This window comes from Amblyomma maculatum, chromosome 7, assembly GCF_055883805.1.
Source record: "Amblyomma maculatum isolate TAMU_Amacu chromosome 7, ASM5588380v1, whole genome shotgun sequence".
Lineage (NCBI taxonomy): Eukaryota > Metazoa > Arthropoda > Arachnida > Ixodida > Ixodidae > Amblyomma > Amblyomma maculatum.
Window position 1 is genome coordinate 63,986,434 of NC_139350.1, and position 23,966 is coordinate 64,010,399.

At 47.1% G+C, this 23,966-nt stretch overlaps 2 protein-coding genes across 3 annotated transcripts in view; both read left to right on the forward strand.

Annotated features, from left to right (window-relative positions):
- The first annotated feature begins 920 nt into the window (after positions 1 to 920).
- The window catches only part of LOC146183556 (polyisoprenoid diphosphate/phosphate phosphohydrolase PLPP6-like), a 39,636-nt gene continuing 16,590 nt past the window's right edge, over positions 921 to 23,966 (forward strand). Inside the window, exon 1 of one of the 2 annotated variants that reach the window (XM_084609143.1) lies at positions 921 to 1,348. In XM_084609143.1, coding sequence (XP_084465269.1) covers positions 1,341 to 1,348 — 8 coding nt within the window. In that variant the 5' untranslated portion in view covers positions 921 to 1,340. The remainder of the gene's footprint in view (positions 1,349 to 23,966) is intronic. The other variant, XM_084609142.1, reaches the window with a different exon arrangement.
- On the forward strand, positions 21,439 to 23,287 carry LOC146183557 (uncharacterized). Its single transcript, XM_084609543.1, has one exon. It carries the CDS (start codon positions 21,614 to 21,616, stop codon positions 23,285 to 23,287), a length of 1,674 nt encoding a protein of 557 aa, XP_084465669.1. The 5' UTR covers positions 21,439 to 21,613.

Consider the following 23,966-nt stretch of genomic DNA (forward strand, 5'->3'; position numbering starts at 1 on the left):
ATTATCGTAAGGTAAATCAGGTAACGAAGCGGGGCGTATACCCGCTCCCGCGTATCGACGAAGCATTGGACCGGTACGCAATGCCAAATATTTCTCGTCGCTTGATCTCAAGAATGGCTACTGGCAGACACAAGTGGACGAAAGGGACAGAAAGAAAACAGCGTTCGTCACCCCCGACGGTCTTTATGAATTTAAAGTGCTTCCTTTCGGTCTCTGTTCTGCGCCAGCAACCTCGTTTTATATTCGTAGAATGTCTGCATAATCAAATTCATCCTGTCGTGCTGTTTCGGCTTCACGGTGTTTTATGGCATGTGAGGCGAGACCTAGTGTAACCGCTGTAACTTCCTTTTGCGTCATTCCAGCCCAAAGCCCAGCAGCGAGTGAAAATTACATAACACGAGATATGTCGCCGCTTTCTTCATGTCTCACGTCTTCTAAGCAGAACTCACACATAGCCATCGTTCGATTGCTGCAACCAAAACTGAAGCACAATCAAGGAGAAAAACAATTATAAATTATTTAGCGCTTTTGGGGATTATTGAAACGAATTCTTTGCCTTGTGCTTTTATGTGACCATTGCCGAACATCACCATATATGGCTTGGCGCATATATGGTGATGTTCTGCATTTAAACCATAAAAACACGAGGGCAAAAACTTCGTTTCAGTAATTCTTTAAGGTAGATATTTCTTTTTCCCATCTTATACAGCGCGCTTCTTTTCATTGCATCAACGCCACTAACACTCAACCCAGCAACACTCTTCCGCTCAAACCACGATTGCCCCATTCAAAACGAAGGCAGCCCATCGCGCCTCCAAATCTTGGAAACGGAACCGAAACTGCATCGCTGAAACCGAAAGCAGAGGTATAGTGCTTAGCAGAGGTGTATTGCAACTGTTCGCCCTGAGGGCGCTCGCATCGAAGCACACTCGGGTTTACTGACCCGTCGCGGCGCCGCGCGCCGCGGCGGCTGGCAGCAGCGGCAGCTGGTTGTCTGCGTTGCTCTGTTTCAGTTGTTTCTGTCGCGTGGCTGGCGTGGCATTCGTGTATTCGCGCAGCGAGTGCACCGGCACTGCCGGTACCACGTGTGTGGCTTTGCGAAGCGAGCGGCCTCCCTGTGCGATTCGCACGTTACGGGCCCAGCCGCAAACCACTGGCCGTGCCCCCTTTCGCCTAGCTGTATAATGGGTTCGGCCAGCTGATAGTCTGATAGCGGGCATTGTTGACCGCGTATTGCAAATCCGCCCCCCAAGCCGCCGCTTTCTTCCGAGCGTCGACGGGTGCAGCTTCGCTCGTCACCTTCCTCCACAGCAGGCGAGCCGTCTTGCATCACCGGCGTCATGAAACGGTGAGAGCGTCGCGGAATTCCTGATGAGTGCAGGCCTCTGAGTCTACCTCATTCTCAACTTTTAGTTAGGTCAGCTTACGTCCGGTAATGGACCTAAACTGACCTCACCTAAGTAACGACAACCAAATGCGTTGGTTCCTCCGGTTAGACTTGTCAGCATTTTTGTTTACTTCTGTCGCATTGCAACGGTATCCCATAATCAGTTTATCTATGAGGGCCTTAGCCATATATTTCGTTCCTTGAAAGGGGTTCTGCAGACTTCAGCGATGCGTACTACTTGAACTGCATTAATTTATTTATTGTCCCTTTTTTCACACCGGTTTAAACATAAACCGGAATTTCACGCAACATGTTGAGACACTGGCTCAGTTGTTTCGCACGGTAGACACAGAACTCTTGTTACACTGTACGACTGGTTGTCGCCTACTCCTCTGTGCACCTACATGGTTCTGGGTCCATTCCTTACATGTAACATTTTCACTAACACATAAGTTGGGAACCTGTAGGCAGCTTGCTGGGGCAGCAAACCCTGGTCACAAAACTGTTTTCACCAAATTTGAACGATTTGCGGCTTTGCGAGAATTAGAGCCACTGATTTATACTGGTTTTGGTTTCAGCAAAAACATTTTGTAATCGAGCATATATATGGTGAGCGATATAATAACCAATTGTTCACTCGCTGTCACTACTACTCGCTTATGCTGGCGTAGACATTACATAGAATAAAACAGCGAATCAGGAGCTATGTATTTGTGATGGGACGAGGACACACTGCCCGAACTGAGGCTCGTAGACAGAACGGATGGTTACCGGGCTAAAAATATCTGTCGCTACCAGTGGTCGCCCTCAACTGAAAGAGGCTGTTTGTTTTGTTTTGTCTTACTCTCAATAAAGTATTTGCTGAGGCATTGTTAATTCTCGCATGTTTAAAAAAAAATGATAAAGCCGCGTGCTAGCAAGGGTTAAAGAATAGTATGGAACATCAATTCACTGTAGTAGTATAGTTTGTTTTTTCTCTCGGGATCATAACCCTATGCTTATGACGTCATAGCTGCCTTCGACTGCTGAAACCTGATGTACTATAGGCTACATGTAATACTCTTGTTTGGGCGAGTTGGTTCATCTTTGAAAGGTTACGCATACTTGCGCGAAGAAGACTGGACACAAAAAGGCACACACAAAAGGTATACATGTCGTATGTGTGCCTTTTTGTGCCCAGTCTTTTTCGCGAAAGTATACGTAAGGTTTCAAATATAGGCTGCATGTAGTTTGCGGGATGCGAGTAAGCGCAATAGAAACTGCCAAGGCGCAGCACCGTTAGTATCTCGTTAGCGCAGTTTACCGCCCATTTCTCTATGGCTGGAACCGCTGAAGCCCCTTAGTGATCGTAATCGGCAGCCCTGAGCAGGCCGCTCGGACTCCCATATGCAGCGAGCGAATAGGAGCTTTGTGTCGGTATCCGCGAGCAATGAGATGTTTTGTGTTGTGGTAGGACTGTGCGACACATTATGTATATTTAGCTATACTGTAAGCCATCTGCAGGCTCGTGCACGAGTGTGTCTAGCTGCGTGTGTGTGTGCGTGCGTGCGTGCAAATAAACATGCCCGTATTAAGGCAGTCTAACGCGTACCTTTCATTTTAGAGGCCTAGGGATTTGAAACGCTTAACTTCGAAAGCAGTTTGCGACGTATGCAGACCGCTTTCGTGCTGGTTACCCTTCCACGGCGGTTGGTTGCTTCCCGAGAAAGCCTTTTTCCAAGAGCCCATGCGCAAGCCTCCGTTGCTCTCTCCGAGACCGTGCAATTCTTATTGCAAAAGCAATACTACTGTAGGTTTCCAGCCTTCAGCGTAGCGCGGCGGTAGCCACGTCTTACCCACGTGACGCTGTGACCTCACACCCCACGTGACACTAGGGTGAGCGCTGGGCTATAGCTGGGCTACCAACTGAAACGGTCGGCGTAGCGCGGCGGTAGGGACGTTTTACCCAGGTGACACAAAAGCGAGAGATGGGCTCTCAACTCAAGCGATCGGCGTGGCGCGGTCGGAGCCGCGGCTCAGTTGGCAGGAGCTGCCAACTTGGGTCTTTCGTTTCACATGGGACGGTTATGTCAGAATCAGCCTGCTAGGACCCTGGCATTCACGTTATACCCCTATAGGCCACTAAGGCACGTTCATACGGCTTGGTTATAGCGGGGCTTTATATGTCGGCTGAGGAAGAAGAAAAAGAGAACGCTCGGTAACCCGGTGCTACTGCTTTCGCTCAATATTTGGTTCAGCAGCGTTGAACTCTTGTAATTTTTTCTCCTGGGCGTTTTTCGCTTGGCGAAGCGCGGGGCGCTCCATTGCGAGCACTTTCTGGGGGGTCATCATCATTAGCCGGACTAGCTATACCCACTGCAAGGCGAAGGTCTCTCCCAAACTCTTCCAATTAACCCTCCAATTAACCCGGTCTTGCTAGCTGCATCCATTTGATCTCTACGAACTTCTTAACCTCATCCGCTCACCTAACTTTCTGCCGCCCCCTGCTACGCTTTCCTTCCATTGGAATCCTATTTGTACCGTAAGAGATCATCGGTTATCCTCTCTTCGCACTACATGTCCTGCCCATGCCCATTTCTTCTTAATTTCCACTAGAATGTCGGTAACTTGAGTTATTTCTCTGACCCACTCTGCACGCTTTCTATCTCCTAATGTTACCCCTACCATTTTTCGTTCCATAGCCCTCTGCGTTGTCCTCAACTTAAGTAAAACTCTCTTGGTTAGCCTCCACGTTTCAGCCCCATAGGTGAGTACAGGCAAGATGCAACTGTTGTATACTTTTCTCTTGAGCGATACCGGTGAGCTGCTAGTCATAATCTGACAATACTTGCTAAATGCGCTCCATCCTAAAATTATTCTCCTCGTTATTTCCCTTTCATGGTCTGGATCAGCGGTTACTACCTGCCCTAAGGAGACATATTCGCTTACCCCTTCCAGTTCTTCGCTACCTATTGTGAACTGCTGTTCCTTCCCGGGGCAGTCGAAGTTTAAAGGTTCTGCTATTCCTGTCTAGGTCATAAATCATTCTTTGCAGCTCATCCCCTGAGTTACTCAGCAAGGCAATGCCATCAGGCATTCGCAGATTACTGGGAATAGGATGGGAATTTTGCTACTTTCCTTATGCAGAGCTATGGTTTCTGTGCAGCCACTACAGGCACCTTCCAGTACTTTCACACACGGCTTGTCTACACCCTGATTTCGCAATGCCTGCATGGTCGCCGAGGTTTCTATTGAGTCAAATGGTTTTTCGTAATCAGTGAATGCTATTTTATGAGGGGTGGTTATATTTCGAGCATTTTTCTATCACCTTATTGATGGTATGGATATAATCAATAGTAGAGGATCCTTTCCGAAAATTTGCTTTATCTTCTTCTTGACTGAAGTAAAATTTTCTTGATGCTGTTAGCGATTGCCTTGGTAAACACCTTATATGTGACAGTAAGCTGATTGGCCTGTACTTTTTCAAGCCCTTAGCGTTCCATTTTTTATGAATTAAGATAATGTTTGCGTTCTTCCATGGTTCCGGTACCGTCGATGACACCAGGCACTGCGTATACAGGGTGGCCAGTTTTTCTAGCACGATATCCCCCCGTCCTTTAACAAATCTGTAGTTAACCGACCCTTCCCAGCTGCCTTTTTCTTTTGCATAGTTCCTAATGCTTTCTTGACCTTCTCCTTCGTCGATGGCGGAACGTCTGAGTGCTTTTCACTACTGCCTACCTCATTATTGCCCTTGCTACTTCGGCTACTATATAGATCAGTATAGAAATCGTCGGCTACTTAGACTATCCATATTCGGGATGACATTGCCCGCCCTGTCCCTTATCGCATATGTCTGGTTTCTGCCTATGCGCAATTTCTTTAGAGCATGCTCAGTTTTCCCCATGGTATACATCCTTATGTCGGCCACTTTGCGCTCATTGATTAGCTTTGATATCTCTGCCAGTTCTGTCCTCTCTGTTGGGTTGGAAGCGTTTCCACTTTTTCGTTTAATTAAATATTTCGTCACCCTGAATAGTTTACCGGTATCCTACCTCTTCTACCGCGCACTCAGTAATGATATCTCTGAAATAATTGCTCATTGCTTCTACGGCGTCATCATCCTCGGTTAAAGCTGGATATTCTGCAGCGAGGTCCTGAATTATTTTGCCCTCCCCATCACTGCTAATTCGTTGGTGGGCTTCTTTTTTACTAACCTGTTTCGTTTCCTCTTGAGGTCTAGACTAATTCGAAACCTTACCATCATGTGGTCATTGCAACGCAACTTTCCGATTATCTCTACATTCTACATAATGACGGGGTTGGAACACAGTATAAAGTCAATTTCATTTTAGTCTCCCCGTTAGGGCTTTTCCATGTCCACTCCTGTTTGCTGAAGAAGGTATTTATGATTAAGTTATTGCGCTCTGCAAACTCCGGTAGTAACTGCCCCCTGCTATTCCTATAATAAATGCCATAGATACCCAGTGCCTAGTATCCAGCCTGCTTTCCCTACCTTGGCAGTGAAGTCGTCCATTAGTACAGTATACTGCGTCTTTACGTTTCGCATTGCCGATTCTACATCTTCGTAGAAGCTTTCCACTGCCTGATCATCATGACTACATGGTAGCGCTTAGACTTGTACAACATTCAGTTTACACTGCGTATCAAGCTTAATTTAAATGCCTGCCACCCTCTCAGTAATGCTATAGAATTTGTCTATATTACCAGCTATATCCTTCGGGCCATGCATGCTCTAAAGCTACTTTCGTGGCGCGGTAGTACTACTCTTGTTCTTGCGTGCGTTTCTGTCCGTCGTATTTCGTGCTTTGTGAGCGCGCAGAACAACGCAGAATGGACAACGTTTATTGGCAAATTTTCAAGAAGGTAGCTTTTATACGCGCACGCGTAAACTGGCCGTTGACTTCGCGTGTAATCTGTGCAGCATCTTGTCGCTGGCTTCAAAAAATAGTTCGCTACACCAGCAACAAGGGCAAAAGACAGCCAACAACGGGAGGGGATTAAAACTATTACGCGCGATACTGCACAGGACAGGCGCACGAAAGCGACCTCGTGGCCGAAACGACATTGCATGCACAGCTGCTCTCCGTCATCCCAGGCCTCAATCGGGTTCACACGGCTGGGGTAAAGCACATTTGACATAAGGCCGCTTCTCATTCAAGCGGAGACGAGCGTCGCAAGGCGGACACGTGCCTGCGGCCAGCTGCGCTGCGCGCGGCCGTGTGGGGGAAAGCACAGCAGCAGTCGAACGCTGGCTGCTAACGCGGGCCTAGGAGCTTCCAACTGTGCGTCGAGCTTATCGGTGCGGTTGTCGAGGGCTCAGTAGCTGTCCGCTCTGTGGCCGGTTTTGTTGCAGATACGAGGTTCGTTTTCCCAGACATGCTGTTCCGATAGGCATATCACCTTGAGAGCCGTTCGATAAAGAGTTCTTTTTACGGCTGTTACTGTGTACGGACACGAAATCCTGAAGTAAGGCTTCCGCAGTGGTTCCGTTTATTCCCATCTCGGAGACAAGAAAGCGGGCGCTTGGCAAGGACGTGGCTAGACTAGACCGCAAGCAGTGACGCAGGCTTGTTTTACAACTCCGGCTCTGCGGAGAGAGACGAGCGTTGCTATTACTGCTCGGCTCGGAACAGTAATACTTGCCACATGACTTAGCTTACGAAACAAGTTTGGACTGCCTGTAAATTACAACCAATCGTGGAGAACTTGTTCGGCTTTCCGAATCCCAAATGTATGCTAAGAGTGCCGCTTTTTCGAAGGAGGAAACGATGTGTACCACTGCTATCACTGTTTACTGTTTTTCAAGCATTTTAATGTCACCATACCTTGCGTTCGAGCTCGCCGCTGCAAATTCCATTACCTTTCGTCAGTCCACTGGATATTATTCCTGGTGTCCAGTCTGTACAACGCTTCCTCGACTTAGCGCGTACCGTTCACACTGTGAGAACTGCAGCGATGTTCAAGGTCAAGCGGTATCGGACTCGGTGTGAGGCGCCACACCACTTAAGGTCGACCGGGCTTTGATCACCTGCACATAAATTTTGCTGACTCCTCTTTACTCGTTTGGGCTTCAAAAAAGAAAAAAAAAACATGGCGGGGAACTTTCAAATCGCATGTATTCCTTCGTTACTGGCACAAATCTCAGGCACTGGCAAATTTAGTGAGAGTATTCGCATTACAAATTTGCATGATATTGATAAATTTGGATAACTGTTAAATGTTCTAAAGCTGTTCTTTGCAGATATAATCAGGCATGTGAGCATAAGTGGGGAAGTTGGAGAAACGCTCAAAATGGCACTGTTCAGTGTAGGACGAGGGTGAGGGCAGGCTCTCAATTCCTGATGCTGGAGGCGTCATCTGGTCGACAGTTTCGACTAGTATGCGCAGCCTCAAGAAGCTGCGAGTTGTTTCATTCGCTGCACATAATGGGGATTATGCCTAAGGGCACATATTTGCGATAAAGAGCCCAGCATGCCCAAGAAATCGCGTGCAGTCGTAACAGATGAAAAACTATAATTAGAGGGCCTTCGGTGCATTAGTTTAGTTTTAAGGGAGCGATTACTCATTAACACCCAACAAAGCAAAGCTATATGGCTGCTGCAGAAACTCTGTAGCTGAACAAGAATTCGTTCTAATGCGGGGTTCGAACTCGGGACCACCGCCTGTCGCCGGGAGTCTCTCTACCAACTGAGTAATCCGTTGTGCAGAAGTTTCAAAACGATTGTGAACGAATTTTCTTTGTCGCTTGTGCTACGTCTAAAACCGTATTCGGCTGCTGTCGTTGTTTATAAACACTGTAGAATTTTAAGGAACGTGATCACGCCATGAAGTGCCGTCAGGGGTCTCATAAACATCTAAGCGTTTCAAACTCCGCCATTTATTTTGTCCATGTGACCTGGATAAAAAATAAAGTAGAAACAACCAAGTATTTGTACAATTTCCCCTGCACAGACCAGTGCGAAGCAGATAATAATGTCTATACGTATTTTCTTAACGGGGGTTTTATATTTTTTATTCGTGATTCGTTGTAACGTTGTGATCATTCTTAGTTGACAACAAAAGTTTGTTGACGATGCACAGCTTTACGAATAGTATTTTTTGTTCAACTATTCACATACGTTGAACATTGCAGCAAAGTGCTTTTCACGAGTTTAGCAATGAAGTCGGCGTATTAAAAACTGATGATAGTCAATGTTTCTTAAATTCTTTCCTGTGCGAGTAGCTGGTTAACTCATTTTTGTATCGCACTTATTTTTTTGTAGTGTAGATAATCGTGGACTGCACACTTGTATAGCATTCCTACCTCACTAGTTAAATTGTTGGAAGTCTGTTTATTGCGCCCAGTGACTGTGACACCTTACAGCCGAAATAGCCTGAGTGGTCATTCCACAAGTGGTGTTGCTCGAAAAAGTTCCGCCAAATTTTTTAGTTGCAAAGCACCAGAGTTGAATTTACAAATCCTAACTTAAAGCTATTGTTCATGGTCTTGCTAGAGCAGTAGTTATTGTGTATAGATGCCACACCAATGAGGTATATCGAAGCGTTCGCGAAAAAGGCCACCTTCCCATGCGGAGTGAAGGCCCAGTGTCAGTCAATGCTTCACGCTTACGTGCATAAAGGCAAAGAACGATGTTTTCACTCGCATGTCGCGCGCCGAGCTGTCGGGCCACAGGAAGACCTATGCAGAACGCGGGCTATTTCGAGTACCTGTTGCGACAAGTGCACGCGTCGCTCTTGTTTAGGTACAGTGCATGCATGGCCGATTTTAGTGCTTGGCGAGTTGCAGTAGCAACTATTGAAACTGCGACATAGCGCTTCCATAGGTTTACTTACAGAGCGTTTCTCTTATGCAAAGAAAAACTAGCGCGCTGCAGCAGTACGAACCAAGGCCATTATGTTGGCCACTGTTGCGTAACCGAGTATTAAATTCCCAAGAATCGCTTAATTACGACTACTTTTGGATCCGAAGGCATTAACAAGGATGATTAGAGTCGTGCTAGGTTCCCGTTAATACTGCTCCAGACCTGGCGTCGAACTCCTCATAATCTCTGACAACAAAACGTTACGAGAAAAACAAATTCAGACGCTGCGCCCCGATGCGCCCGCTTCTCTCGTTCGTATCAGTCTCGACTCGAGTCGTTCGAGCGTTCGCGTAACGGCGTTCATCGGCGGCTTCTGTTCATGCGATCGAGTCCTGCTGGTCGATCGCTCGGGAGTCAAGTGAGTGGGGTGAATGCTCTATTCTGCACAGGCGCGTTGTTCGTGATGCTGAGTGAGAACATGTTAGAGCGGGGTGAATGCGCAGCTCACGCTGTCGTACGTACTGCGCAGGCGCAGATGCTGCGGGTACTCTGCGCGCTAGGCGGAGAAAGACCCTGATGGCAGCTCCTGGCTGTCGCTTCTTTTTAGTTGAGCATGGGTCGTGACATTATTGCTTCGTAGGGCGCAACTGTGGTGCGCACCCCCGATTGAACGTCTTCCTGCGGCCAGATAGAAATCGATGGAAATAATGGGCTTCTTCGGGAGCTCCCGCAACAGTAACTAAGGCAACTGACGCTGTGAACACTGAGCACGCACTGCTCTCGAGCTTAGTGACGTCGCGAGGACGTGGAGGTTACTACGCTGCCTCGATGCCTTCGCCTCCGTGTGAGGAGTCCCCTTTGTACCACTCCGCGCCACCGTTTTCCCCTCCCGGCGGCATGATGGGTCCCACTCCACAGTTGCGTGCAGCGAGCTGCTTCGAGGCCCGTTTTATGCTCAATGGGGTCAACGCGGCTGCAATAAAATCAAGCTATAGCGATCTGTTGTGCTCCGCTGTGGGCTGGCTGCCCTGAAAACTGACCACGCCTTTTTTTTTTTTTCTTGGTATTCATAATGTAGAGCAAAGAGCGGTTCGAACTTCATAGGGTAATGCTACAGTCGTTCTCTGAAAGCGTAGACATTACGGAAGACTATTTCCGCGGGAATATCAGTAGCTGGAAATATTAGCTGCGAGTAATGACCATTTTTGCGAAGTTCTTTTTTTTGCGATTACTTGTGTTTGAATTTCTAGAGTTATTTTAATTATTACAAGCGACTCACTGAAACGTGACCAAATCAACGTTCATTATTACCAACAACTATTAGCTTTCATCGTATCGTGCGCTTTATGACTGGCTAGACGTTTCGATTGAAACCATAGGGACGATAAAATAAGCCGAATTCGCTTTTCACATTTGGTTTTAGACAGGAAAGCTCAGTATTCTCTCCAGGCAAAGGATAGCTCGCTGACTGTTTAGTGCGAGTTCGCCCTCCAGTGAAAGTTTAAAATCAACAAAACAAGTCCCTGTCAACCGGTCGATAATTTTATCAGCGGTGTGTAGGCCACTGACATGAAATCGCGGATGGGCGTCGCGGAGGACACGATTGAGAAGTTTCATAGCTTCCATAAAAAAGGCGACCACGTGATGCTGATTACAGCTTGGAAGCAAACACAACCCATTTCAATGACGACAGCAATTTCTTCTACAAGCACAGCTTCAAGCTCTATCATATGCAGCTTAATTACTGGTATACGAAAAGCTGGCGTTAGAAAACGCCACGATAACTTTTGAGCCACAGAGGATTTCCACATTCATTGGCAGAAAAAGGCAGTCACACATTCACCGAAAGTATTTTTTCGCGGGAAAAAACAACACGAAAAATTAAACCCCCATGCTCAGTCAGTCCACGAAGGTGGAGAACAAATAATTTCCTCCAAACTGGATATATGTAGTGCTATAATAATTTGTCAAGCTTCTGGAATGCCTTTCATCTACATTTCCGTGAAGACATGCATTCGGTTTTCGTGAGAACTATTTTTCATGAGGCCCAGAACCTCCCTGGCAGGCGTATTTAGCTGTCGTTTGATGAAATATACAATTCACTATGCCGCATAAAGAATAAATTACGTTAGATCTGAATTGAACTGCGAAGATCAACACTGAAGCAAACTTGAAAAGCAATTACCCTAACTAAAGAATAAATCGGTGATACCTGCGAAGGGCGTGGTGCCATTCGCAGGCGCGTACGTAGAATATCGCCTTCCTAGCTCTGAACGGAATACGTGCTTCTTCGTCAGATTTGTCCGTGAGTCAATACCCTCTGCCGCCAGTATACACACACACACACACACACACACACACACACACACACACACACACACACACACACACACACACACACACACACACACACACACACACACACACACACACACACACACACACACACACACACACACACACACACACACACACACACACACACACACACACACACACACACACACACACACACACACACACACACACACACACACACACACACACACACACACACACACACACACACACACACACACACACACACACACACACACACACACACACACACACACACACACACACACACACACACACACACACACACACACACACACACACACACACACACACACACACACACACACACACACACACACACACACACACACACACACACACACACACACACACACACACACACACACACACACACACACACACACACACACACACACACACACACACACACACACACACACACACACACACACACACACACACACACACACACACACACACACACACACACACACACACACACACACACACACACACACACACACACACACACACACACACACACACACACACACACACACACACACACACACACACACACACACACACACACACACACACACACACACACACACACACACACACACACACACACACACACAAGAGGAGACTTGCCGGCCCAAACTGAAACATTACCGACGACTTTTACCGACTGTGTGGGCTGGGCATTACTACTCCGTTTCCCCTATTTTCCGCCTTTCCTTGTAAACGGACGGAAAGGTGTGGCTTTATTGCAGATGAAAATAGGTCATCCTCAGTGTGGATAAAGTATTCGTTATCTCGAGTGGAGAAATCAAAGAAACGCGAAAGGATATGTGCTGATTACGTTGCTCAGGACTACTCACGGAGGACCGAATTTCTCAGAAGATGAACTACAAAACATTATACGTTTGGTGGGTTCAGACGGAAGGACCGGAGCGTAGATGGTCCGCGCGCGTCAGCGCTACCCGGGCTCCGCGTGACGCCGACGTCACTGATCTTACCGACGGCGAGAGAGCGGCGTGGCCGTCCGGGGCCCCGGATCACGGAGCGGACAGGAATATGCCAAGCGCCTTTTTCAGTCCGCGCGGACCGAGGTTGTTTTTGCTCTTTTTTGCTGTATCGCTGCAACCTCCGCGTTGCTACGCCCGCGCTTTTCGTCTCGTATTCAGTTCGAACGGGGTGTTGTCTGTTGTGCATGCGCTGCGTCGTTCGCTCTGTGTTCGCTGCAGTGCATCGCTTTTTGTGTGTTTGTGTTTGTGGGTTCGGTTTCTAGTGCTGGGTGAAGTAGCGGAAAGAGCGCTCAGGGATGAAGCGACAGTTGCGTTTTTACCGCTCGTAGAGAGCTGCCCACCGATATGGAATATTAAAGACGCTCGCAATAAATTAACGCTTTTTTCGCGGAAGCTTCCTCGTCGTCCTCGCACACTTCACGTAGAACCGCCAGAGCAGCGAGACGACACTCGGCGTCCATGTTGAAACTCTCGGTAGAAAGGTTTTCGGCAGCACGCGAGCAGCCCTGGGGAGGAGGGCACACGCGGATGGTCCTCTGGCTTCGTGTGAATGCTCGACGGCCGGATGGACACGCGACGCGTGGTCACGTGGCACCAGATCCGTGCTGACGCGCGCAGACCGTCCGCGCTCCGGTCCTTTCGTCTGAACCCACCTGGCCATCGAGGCATCCTAGACGTTAACTGGAAAGGCAAAGGCGCGTATGTGACAGTAGTCGCGGCAGATTTGCGCGGCGGGCAACATGAACGCGTTAAGCAGAGCGGAACGCTCAGGAAAGAAGGGGCGGTGGTTTCGGGACATGTATTCGCCGCGATAATGGCACCGTATGCGTGTGGCGGCGAGATAATGTAAGCGATAAAACCCGCTGCTGGTGCCTCCGCAGAGCTGTGCGCGGCAAGCTTCCGGCGCAGCGGGATCACTCACTGGGTGGTACCGAGACAGAATGATCGCATTGGTCTTAACGAATAGGCTTTCGCTAAGTGTTATATCGGACACATAAATTCGCACAGTCAGCATGCTTTTCTGAGGATGTCAAAAGGCGTTAAGCCAGCCATCTACAGTGCTTTCTTTCGCCAATGGAGCCAGGAATCTCCACAAGATCTTTTTCACTACAGTTTACACTCGGTGATTCCACGAGAGATCAAACTGCCCAATTATTTGATATTTTTGTTTTCCTTGGTTTTTACGTATGCTTCGCGCGTGATATTGAATATATCTAAGGAAATTATTTTTGTCCTCTCTGTAATACATCCGGAGAAAAAAATATGAGCGAGGTCACTGCGCAGGCCGCATTTTCGTGCATCGCGCTATGTCTGGATTTTGCAACGACGTCTTTGTGGATTTATGCAAGCCACTAGGAATATAATTTTGCGAGTTGAATGTACCGGTGGCAAGGAGTAACTTAGGCTTGTTTCAGCCGTTCTGAGTAAGATGGTGTTTTCTGTAAAAAAAAAAAAAAAAATGAAAAACAGCTAAATTACAAAATTAGGCTATATTTTGGAATTTTTTTCCTGCTGGAATTTGATTCTCAGCGCTTTTAAATCTACGCAGTTATTAGGTACGTATGGAATAAACAATTGTACTGATTCTCATTGCTAGCGAGCGAAGGCAAGTATAACAAATACAATGCCGAATATTGAATTTTTAACTATAGGACTTCTTTTCAAAAACAAAATAGAAAAAAAAACCCATCGCCGATTTTTCTCAGTTTTACAAGAAGTTCTCAGAAGATATGCCGGCAAGAGTATAAAAAAATATGTTGCATTATATTGTTTCCAATCAAGGTATGCAAGCTCAAACTTATCAGCTTTCAAGAGTCGGCAAAAGAACCTGATTAACGTTTGGAAAAAAGCTACTAGGCCGTTCGGCATTTTTAATTTTTTCTCGAAATGCCAAGTCAGATAGTTTTCAGCCCTTCCGGGAATAACCAAAATTTTTAAGTTTTCAGCCATGATTAATCCAGAATGTTGGCAGCCAAAACGAAATGACATGAAAGCAAAGAATGAACACAAAACTGAAGAGAACGAAGATCTCGTGTTTGATTTCTCTTTTCAATCAGCTTGTATCGTAATTCTACATAGTTTGAATTGGAGGCTCCTTTCTACATGTGGTATATTATTTCGCCTTGGCAGTAGAGAGTAAGACTACCACTTATGAAGAATAAATGCGAGGTAGCGTATATAAAGACCTTTAGGACAGCGTAAACCGCTATGATAGCACGAATTCATTTCAAAATATTTTTATTTCTTTCATGGGAGTCGCAGCCGTTCGGGCCACGGATAAAACCTTCTTGGAACCTGTATTGCCTTTTGCAGCGAACCACATGTGCCATGCATGAGCGTATATTCCTGTCATATGTAGCAATTAAATTATTCCACTAATCTTTTTTGTGCTCACGAAATTGCTAAAGTTCGTCTGCAGGCGCAAGGATCAGTCGCACGTTCTTCAGACTTCCGGATAAGTTAGACTATTTCAGATGCAGATGTTATCACAGTGGTGCTGTCTGCTCTAAAGCTGTTGAGAGACCCTGGTGTTTCACTAATCCGCCAACGCAGTCGCAGGCATTTTTACCATGTCCTGTGGCAGAGAACAACCATTTCTCGGTATTTCTCGGTCCAAGATTCATTGGCAACAGGGTCAAGAGGCGGAGACGCTCCTGATAAGAAGAGGCAGAATCGTAGGCTTGTTTCAAGTTTTTCAGCCATTCGGTGCAGTTTAAGCACTCGTCTTTTAACGTTTCATAACCATTCTTGTTGGCAGTGGGTGTATTGAACGGAGGGTTCTTTCTGGAAGCAACCTTTTCATCTGTTGTACTGTGCCTTCTCTTTACTGAGAATTTTCTATGCCGCTGATCCATGGGAGACAAGGCATCAGACAAATGTTCATACCGGTAGTGCTCTTTCTCTTCAGATATGCATTCCTCTGCTGTTTCAGCAGCGGACAGCATTTCTCTAAACCGTTTAAAACAGTTCTGACAGAGATGGTCATCCGAGATTAGACCCGTAGCTTGCGGCAAAATCTTCTCCAAGGAACACCTGTCAACATCTTGCACTGAGCGAAAATTCCTCTGGAATAGAATTTTCTCTTTGTGTATCTTAAGATAGTCCGCGCAAAAAACTGTCACCACTGTATTGCGAAGCCATGGGACTTACTTGGCAGCTTAAAAACACAGCGTTCAAGGTGCCTTTGTGCGGTCACCCATAAAGACTCGCAAGAAATTTGTGGCGGTTCTCACACTCGTCTGCGCCGAGATGGAGCGCCTCTAAAATATGGGGCGTCTGCGAGCGAATTTACCGTCTGCAATCAATGCATATGCTCCCTGTATCGTCTGCAAGAGTGAAAATTGTATAGAAATACGACAAGCACTTCACCTTGAAGCACTTTATTTGTATTATACTCCCGAAAACACTGCCCATAATAGTACTTCGTTCCGGATAGTGGTTGTGTAGACCAGTCATCACGCAAAAAAAAAAAAAAAAAGAAGAAACTACTTACAGGTGGCGCTTGCAGTCACAGGAGCTGGCCGAATGCACTGGCGATGTGATCTGATGCGGTGTGTGATTTGCCGATTAAACCGACCGAGAACTACCTTCCACCCCAGCCGTATAGGCAGTCCAGTTTGTGTGACTATGTCAACGAGAAAATGCAGAGGAAGAAGCAGCATGTATGAAATCATGACACACATTTCTGATTTGAAGTAATGCAGAGCTCTATCAGTGCATAGATGTGGCGAAGGGATGGAGCTGGACTTGGCACGCACATCTATAGTGATAATTTAAATGTGTGCCTTTGCAAAGCAGAACATGACACACTTAGTGATCATTTTAAAACCCTCGTCCTTAGGCTGGTCAACGGGGGTGACTGTTGAATGTTGAGTGAGAATAGTGCACCGTCAAAATTGGCTCAATTGTTTTTCTTTGGCCCAGGCTTCTACATGAAGCACGTATACTGGGCGCTTTCGAAATACTTGCTGTTTTAAATTGCGTTACTTATTCCGATGTCCCAGGCTTTTATTCAGAAAAGATTGCCTGAGACGTGCTCCTAAATGTTTTTTTTTTTTTTTTTCTGTGTGCGTTCCTACAACACTTGTGCAAGGCTAATACTCACACTCGGCGATAGCAGCGCCCCCCCCCCCCCCACCCCCTTCCCCATCGTGTTCAACTCAAAGATAAATGTTGGCCTATGATAAAATATTGCCGTATACTGTCTACGGAGGAAAAATGTCTGCCATAGCATTTGAGGCAAAATTTAAAGCAGGCTACGGCGTAGTATCTGCCTAGCGACCGTCATTTGGGTTCTTTTGCCGACTCTTGAAAAGTTTGAGCTAGCATACCTTGATTGGAAACAATATAATGCAACATGTTTTTCTATATTCGTGCCGGCATACCTTCTGAGCACATTCTGTAAAACTTGGAGAAAAATCGGCGATGGGTGTTTTTTCTATTTTATTTTTGAAAAGAAGGTCCTTTAGTTAAAAATTCGATATTTGGCATTGTATTTGTTATGCTTTCCTTCGCTCGCTAGCAATGAAAATCAACACAATTGTGTATTACATACGTACCTAATAACTGGGTAGATTTAAAAGCGCTGCGAATTAGTCGAGTAGGAAAAAAATTCCAAACTAGCCTAATTTTGAATTTTAGCTATTTTCCCATTTTTTTTACAGAAAACACTGACTTACTCAGAATGACAGAAACAAGCCTAAGTTACTCCTTGCCACCTGTACATTTAACTCGCAAAATTATATTCCTAGTGACTAGCATAAATCGACTCGGACGTCGTTACAAAATCGAGAAATCGCGCTATGCACGAAAATGCGGCCTTCCCCGTGACATCTTTCATATTTTTTTATCCGGAAGTATTACTTTAGAACAAAAATAAATTCACTACTGATACATACAATACCACGCGCACAGCGTGCATAAAAACCAAGAAAAACAAAAATGCCAAATAATTGGGCAGTTTGATCTCTCGTGGAATCCACCCCACTACAATTTATTTATTGTGAGTTGCCCCTTATCAGCGATAGGCCTTCACATTGGTGCACTCAGACCACTGAGTGAAATTAAAAAAAAAAATGCAGGTAACAACAAAGAACAAAAAGGAAGGTAACAAGGGCAGCGAAATCAATGCATACGATGTCAATGAGTGGTAAAGACTCTTAACAACCAAAAGATGTGAAATTCCACGTGATCACAGCAAATTCCACTTTAAAGTTAAAAAGCTGTAGCAGGAATACATGGTGTCGTGGCGTTGTCAGTAGCACACTGGGGCTTAGTTATAATTGCGACGCATTGCACACAGGGCGTTGTCACAAGACTGGCCATTTAGCCGAAGCTTGATCAGAGATGATACTCGTATAGACGCATACAGTCAATGTGCCAGTGCAAACACTTGACGAGTCTCGCGAGTGATGTCTAGTCTCCATATTAGTTAGCCCCAAAGCGCCCAGTGAGGCCCTTTAATCGTCTCGGTGAGCTGACAAGCAGACCGTACAGTCTGTAAGCCGTTCTTCAAAAAACGTTTCTGTGCATTTTCGAGGGTTTGAGAAAAGGATCGGCGAGTCCTATTCCATAGAAAGGTAGTATATACTGTACGTGGGTACTGGCTAGCGTGGCATACAGTACAACGGACCTTTCATACACGGGTGAGCTGCCATGCACGCGCAGGCTTCTGCTTTTAACCTCCAGAATGTGTGGCGAAACGCAGCTGAGCATTTACGTGGATACCTACGTCTCGAACAGCGCACCTTTGCAATGACATGATTGTTGAGAGTATTTAAGGGGGGGGGGGGGGGGGTAAATTCTTGAGCGTAAGCGATATAAGCGTCATTTGCATCCAATATCAACTTTTTTGACGAACACCACCTGTGCAGAGGGTTCCCGTCCTCTTAAATTAAGCTTCCATGATGAGGGGACAGATTATACGGAATATATTTAGGCTGTCGCCATATCGTAAATCTGAGTAACGATTTCATTGTCAGTGACTGGCTGAACGCAGACCTCGAGTGAGAACCCCAGTTGTGTACAGTCGTGAGCAAAAGTGGTATACAACAGTCAGGCGGTGACGGAGCTAAGAAAAACTGCATCTAAATGCCATCTAGCGAGTCAGCGACAGGCACAATGGCAGTGGCACATGCATGTGGATAAACCGCGGAACCACCGCTATTGTCTCGATCCCAGATAGCTATTGCTAGATGGCCTTGCAATGCCATTTTCCCGAGTCCGCCACCAGCTGAGTGTTGTATACCACTTTTGCTCAAGACTGTACCTCAAATGAGAGCTTTGCCAACAACGGATAGGACGTTTGCGTGTGCCTTGTAGGTAGCTAGCAAACCTGCTGCTTACAAAGACTAGTTCAGCGGAGCAGCACTACTTAATCGAAACTGTCAAGGTCACTTTCAACAGAACTACCGGTTCTAAAGTCGTGCTGATTTTCATGTAGGTGGTTTTTGAAAATAAATTAGTCGTGAGTGACTGACTGACTCGGACGCCTTAGGCAGACAGGCATATAGTTGTCAGGTGCAGTGGGCGCTCCGGTCCCAAAAAATAACACTGCGCGAGCTTCTTTCCAAGCTGCGGGGAAAGTGAAGAGAATACTGCGACATTACAAGCAGAGGGGATGCCAGGACGTCGCAACAGTCCTCAACGATGAAAGGGGCGATGCCAATCGCACCGCAGCATGTTGTAGATGGTATATGACGGATAGCGTCGGTAAAATCTTCCAGAAAAATTAAAGAGCACTGCAGAATCTGCATTGGAGTATCGCGAAAGCACGGATGCTGCTGTTGGTTGCTTCTGGTTGCTTAGTTCACTTATTGATTACCCATTCTAGTCTTATTATTTTCCGGGCACATTACGTCACCCTCTATCGATTGACACCACTCATTAACATCTACCACTTCTCAATTACTCGCAACTGCTGCGGACACGATTTTGCTGACGCGGTCTGCGGACAGACATCTTTGAACATGGCGAAGTAATGCTCTACATTAATATTGCTTTAATAACTGGGCGGAAATATAGAGCATGAACCGCCGCTTTCCAGAGTAGGGGTGGTAATGCCGTTCCCTGCAGTGAATATTGACCAAACGTACAATGCAAACATTTCACAAATATCAGATGCCGGTGACTTATATCCGGCGTTCAAAATTGCTGTTACCACACTGTTAGTGTAGGCGGATGCACGGCGCTTATAGTTAATTTCCCTTCTTTGTGGATGACTTTTAACACCTGTTCTCGTGATGCACTTCTTCGGAGAAAACGCGCCAATCGCAAATGTACTCTTGAAATTAAGTGTGGATGCTTGCTTACGCACTCAAGCGCCAGTGACACTTGCCGCGCCTCCCATTTGGTACTAATACCATTTGTCACTTGAACTGATTTTTACTTGAGTAATAAATTGTCTGGATAGCTGAAAGTGACTCTACATTACGCGAGACCGTCACGTGTTCATAGCTGGCATAACAAGCGTGCTTTGTAAACCATGCCAAGCTTAGTATAGTTAGGGTCAGGAGGTTGGCACACGGAAACTGCTTCTTCCGGTACCTGACGCTTTCGGAACGTTAGCGTTCGCGTTTTTACCGCTACCCTCGATGCTGTCCTTTGTCATAGCTGTTTACTGTTTTGTCGCATTTTTCATCGTAAAAATGCGCAGACTATTTTTCGCGGTGCGCCCTTCTTGGACTTGTCGGACGTAAAGGTGACCGTCGAAGGATGTCTCGGTGGGTACAATAGTGACTCTGCGAGGTCCCGTGCTTTAATACACAGTGGCGCGCTTTCCTCGACTGCCTGTCATCTGCGGCGACGTCCGAGGGACTCGGCGGGAAACACAAGTCGACAGTGCACCTGCCGCATGCATCGCTAGACATTCTCGAATGTTTAGTTGACTGGCAGTGTAGCGAAACGTGGCGAATAAGTGATTTGATGAGCACGTGCCGTACCTCTATAGCAGTTGTGGATGAGATAGACACGAGTCTCAATTGGACTTCCTTCGCTTATCGCACCGACGCGGTTAGCGGCCGGCGAGCCGACGTCGTTGGTATTGTTACGTTTCGAACTTCCCGAGTAACGAGACGGTGCACGTGTCGAGATGGGCGTCCGTTTTTCTAAGAAGGCTGCATGCGACCACCTCGGAGTTCGTGGACCAGAACCACCCAGGACGCAGCAACGCGGTGTCGCATATCGGCAGCGACGGCAGCAGTTGCCCCAGTTTGTGTCCGGAGGACTGTGCGCAGAGGCGCTAACGAATTCGCCGAAGAGCGGGCGCGCCTGTGTTTGGAAACAGAGAGCCGCGGCGCCTGCGTGTTAGCACCGAGGAGAGAGAGCGGGTCATCTCCCCCCCGTGGAGAAGAACGGTCACCGCATTCCTTTCCCGCGGAGTGCTCCCGCGCGAGGGGTCCGCGTGGGTGGCGCGCGGTTCCGACCTTGGACAGCCAGCAAGCCTCCTTGGGACCCCCATGCCTGACTTCCCCCGGCGGAGTCGCCATCGTGCCGCTAAAGTGGAAAGAGTGCGCTGGGAGGACGTTCTAGTGGGCGGTTCCCGAATGCCAGCAGATCAGGAACTCAAATGTGATTGGACTTTGACAAAATAGAAAATTCCCCAACTAGGTACTTGGGGACAAAAAACGAGAGCACGAGTGCTCTCCAGTGTGTACCTTCTCAGATTCACCATGTAAATAAACCTTCGTTAAGTTCTCTCTAACTCTCGGCCAGTCTCTGCTTGGGTGACCACCGCCCAATATTGAAGTGCATGCAGCCCGACGTCTGACTCGGCTTTTCGCTACCCGTTGGTCCGCTACCGGAGCAGTACTAACGCAACAGCTGGTTGGCAGCGTCGGGATGGACTCCGCTGGAATCATGGTTGCAAGGTTCGGTGAGTGCTTGGCTTTTCTTCACTGAGGTTTTACCAGGCTTTGTAGTAAGTAAGTTTACAAAGGTGGTGGGGAATTGTTTATCGTTAGCACGGGACTTGAAAGTACGTGACGATAAGAGATTTCTGAAAGGAAGAAATTGCAGCACTCGGGATAACCATGAATTTGAAAGGGTTGAAAAAGCCACTTTTACTGGAGTTGGCCAAAAGTCTGGGTTTGGATCTTCAGGACCAAACGAGAAAGCCAGATATCATTGAGGCTATTGAGGCACTTGAGGCAGACGACGATGAGCTCTCGGAATGCCTGGAGCTGATTGCTGAGAGAGAGAAATCAAAGAGGGAAGCAGAAGAAAAAAATGAGAAACGCATGGCTGAAGAGAGTAAGCGCTTAGAGCAGGAACTTGAGCTGAAGCGTCTCGAACTGCAGGTGCTAAAAGCTCGAAATGAAAGTGATGAGAGCGTAGCATCGGGCACAGTAGAACGCAAGTCGTTCCGCATGAAAGACCTTATGCAACCTTATAGGAAAGGAGAGGACATAGGTCTGTTCTTGGTAAACTTTGAGCGCACGTGCGAGAAGGCAGGGTTTAGCAAAGCAACTTGGCCACAGTGCTTGCTGACACTGTTGCCTTGTGAGGCGGCAGATGTGATAGCCCGCTTGACTAAAGAAGAGGCAGATGATTACGATAAGGTTAAATCTAGTCTGCTCAAAAAGTATAGAATGTCAGCGGAAGCTTTCCGGCAAAAATTTCGCAAAGCTAAAAAGGAGAATGATGAGTCGTACCCGGAGTTCGCGTATAAGCTCATGGCTAACTTGGGGGAATGGCTCAAAGAAGCTAAAGCTTATGACGAAAGCCAAAGAATGTTGCAGTGCTTCGGACTCGAGCAGTTCTACTCTTGCTTGCCTGATGAAGTAAGGCATTGGGTGCAAGACAGGCCGGAAGTTGCGACTGTTTCGAAGGCAGCAGAAATGGCAGAAGAGTTCGTCTCGCGCCGTGCGCTGGACAGGACGGAAAGCCCTAAATACCAGAATAGGAAAGCAGCTGGATGGAGAGGGCAGCCTGTAGAAGAGAGACAGCAAGCACGAGGCGTAGACGTCTCAGAAAGAAGCGTGATCGTAAGAGAGGAAGCACTTGAAGCAGAAAACTGTCAGAAGAATGCTTTTGAAAAGAGACGGCCATTGGTATGCTATAATTGCCAAAAGCCCGGACATGTAGCGGCGGTCTGCAAAAGCCCAAAGATTGTTTGCTTGTCAGTGAACAGCAACAATGAAAGTATGCGGCTTCTAGAGCCATACTTACGAGATCTCGTCGTGAACGGAAAACCGTGTCGCGTGCTTCGAGATTCGGCGGCTACAATGGATGTAGTTCATCCCTCGTATGTAGAGCCAGAAAATTTCACTGGAGAGTGCACATGGATTAAACAAGCGGTGGAAGCAAACAGCGTGTGCCTTCCAATCGCCAATGTCAGCATTGAAGGTCCATTTGGCGTACTTCGCACAGAGGCTGCCGTGTCAGCCAGTCTGTCGAAGCAGTACCCCTATCTTTTCTCGAACAGATCTGACCAACTGTTACAGCAGAAGGGACTAGTGTTCGGAGAGGGGGCTGCCCAAGGGTTGACTCGCTCGAAAGCAAGAAACCGGGCTGCTAAAGCCAGCATACTGGAAGCGTCAGGTGGCGTTGATGCGGCAGAACATGAGCCGTTAGACACGACAGAGGCAATCCACGCGTCGACTAACGAGGATGGTATGGAGTTTAAAGAGGCCTGTCGGGAGCTTCTCATAACGCCGCCATCTGACAGCTTGCAAAGATTGCTGGGGGTGGACCGATCGCCCTGATAGTCGAGCAAAGAGCCGATTCCACACTGCAGAATCTTTGGCACATGAAGAGTACAGGTATCGCGAAGAAAAACGTGATATTCTTAGAAAGGTCCGGAATACTTTATCGAAAGTATCGTGATCGCAGAGGAGTGCAGGTCGACCAATTGGTCGTACCAAAACGCTACCGCGGTGATCTTTTGCACTTGGTTCACAAGAGCTCGCAGTCAGGTCATTTAGGGCTCAAGAAAACAAAGAATCGGTTGTTGCAGGAATATTACTGGCCAGGATGTTTTCGGGAGGTGGAAAATTTTGTAAAGACCTGCGACACATGTCAACGGGTGGGCAAGCCAGGAGATAAGGCGAGAGCCCCAATGAAGCTAGTGCCTGTGATCACGGAGCCATTTCGACGACTCGTGATCGACACTGTTGGTCCCTTTCCAAAGACTAAGACTGGTTACAGCCACATTTTGACAGTGATCTGTCCTGCCACCAAGTTTGCTGAGGCAGTGGCCCTGAAGGAGTTAAGCTCAATGGAAATTGTGAACGCACTCATGTCCATTTTCGCACGGGTTGGGTTTCCCGCTGAAATACAGTCAGATCAGCAGACTGTTTTTACCAGCGCACTGAATACAAATTTCCTGGAGAAATGTGGGATTAAATTAATCCGTAGTTCAGTGTACCACCAGCAGTCCAACCC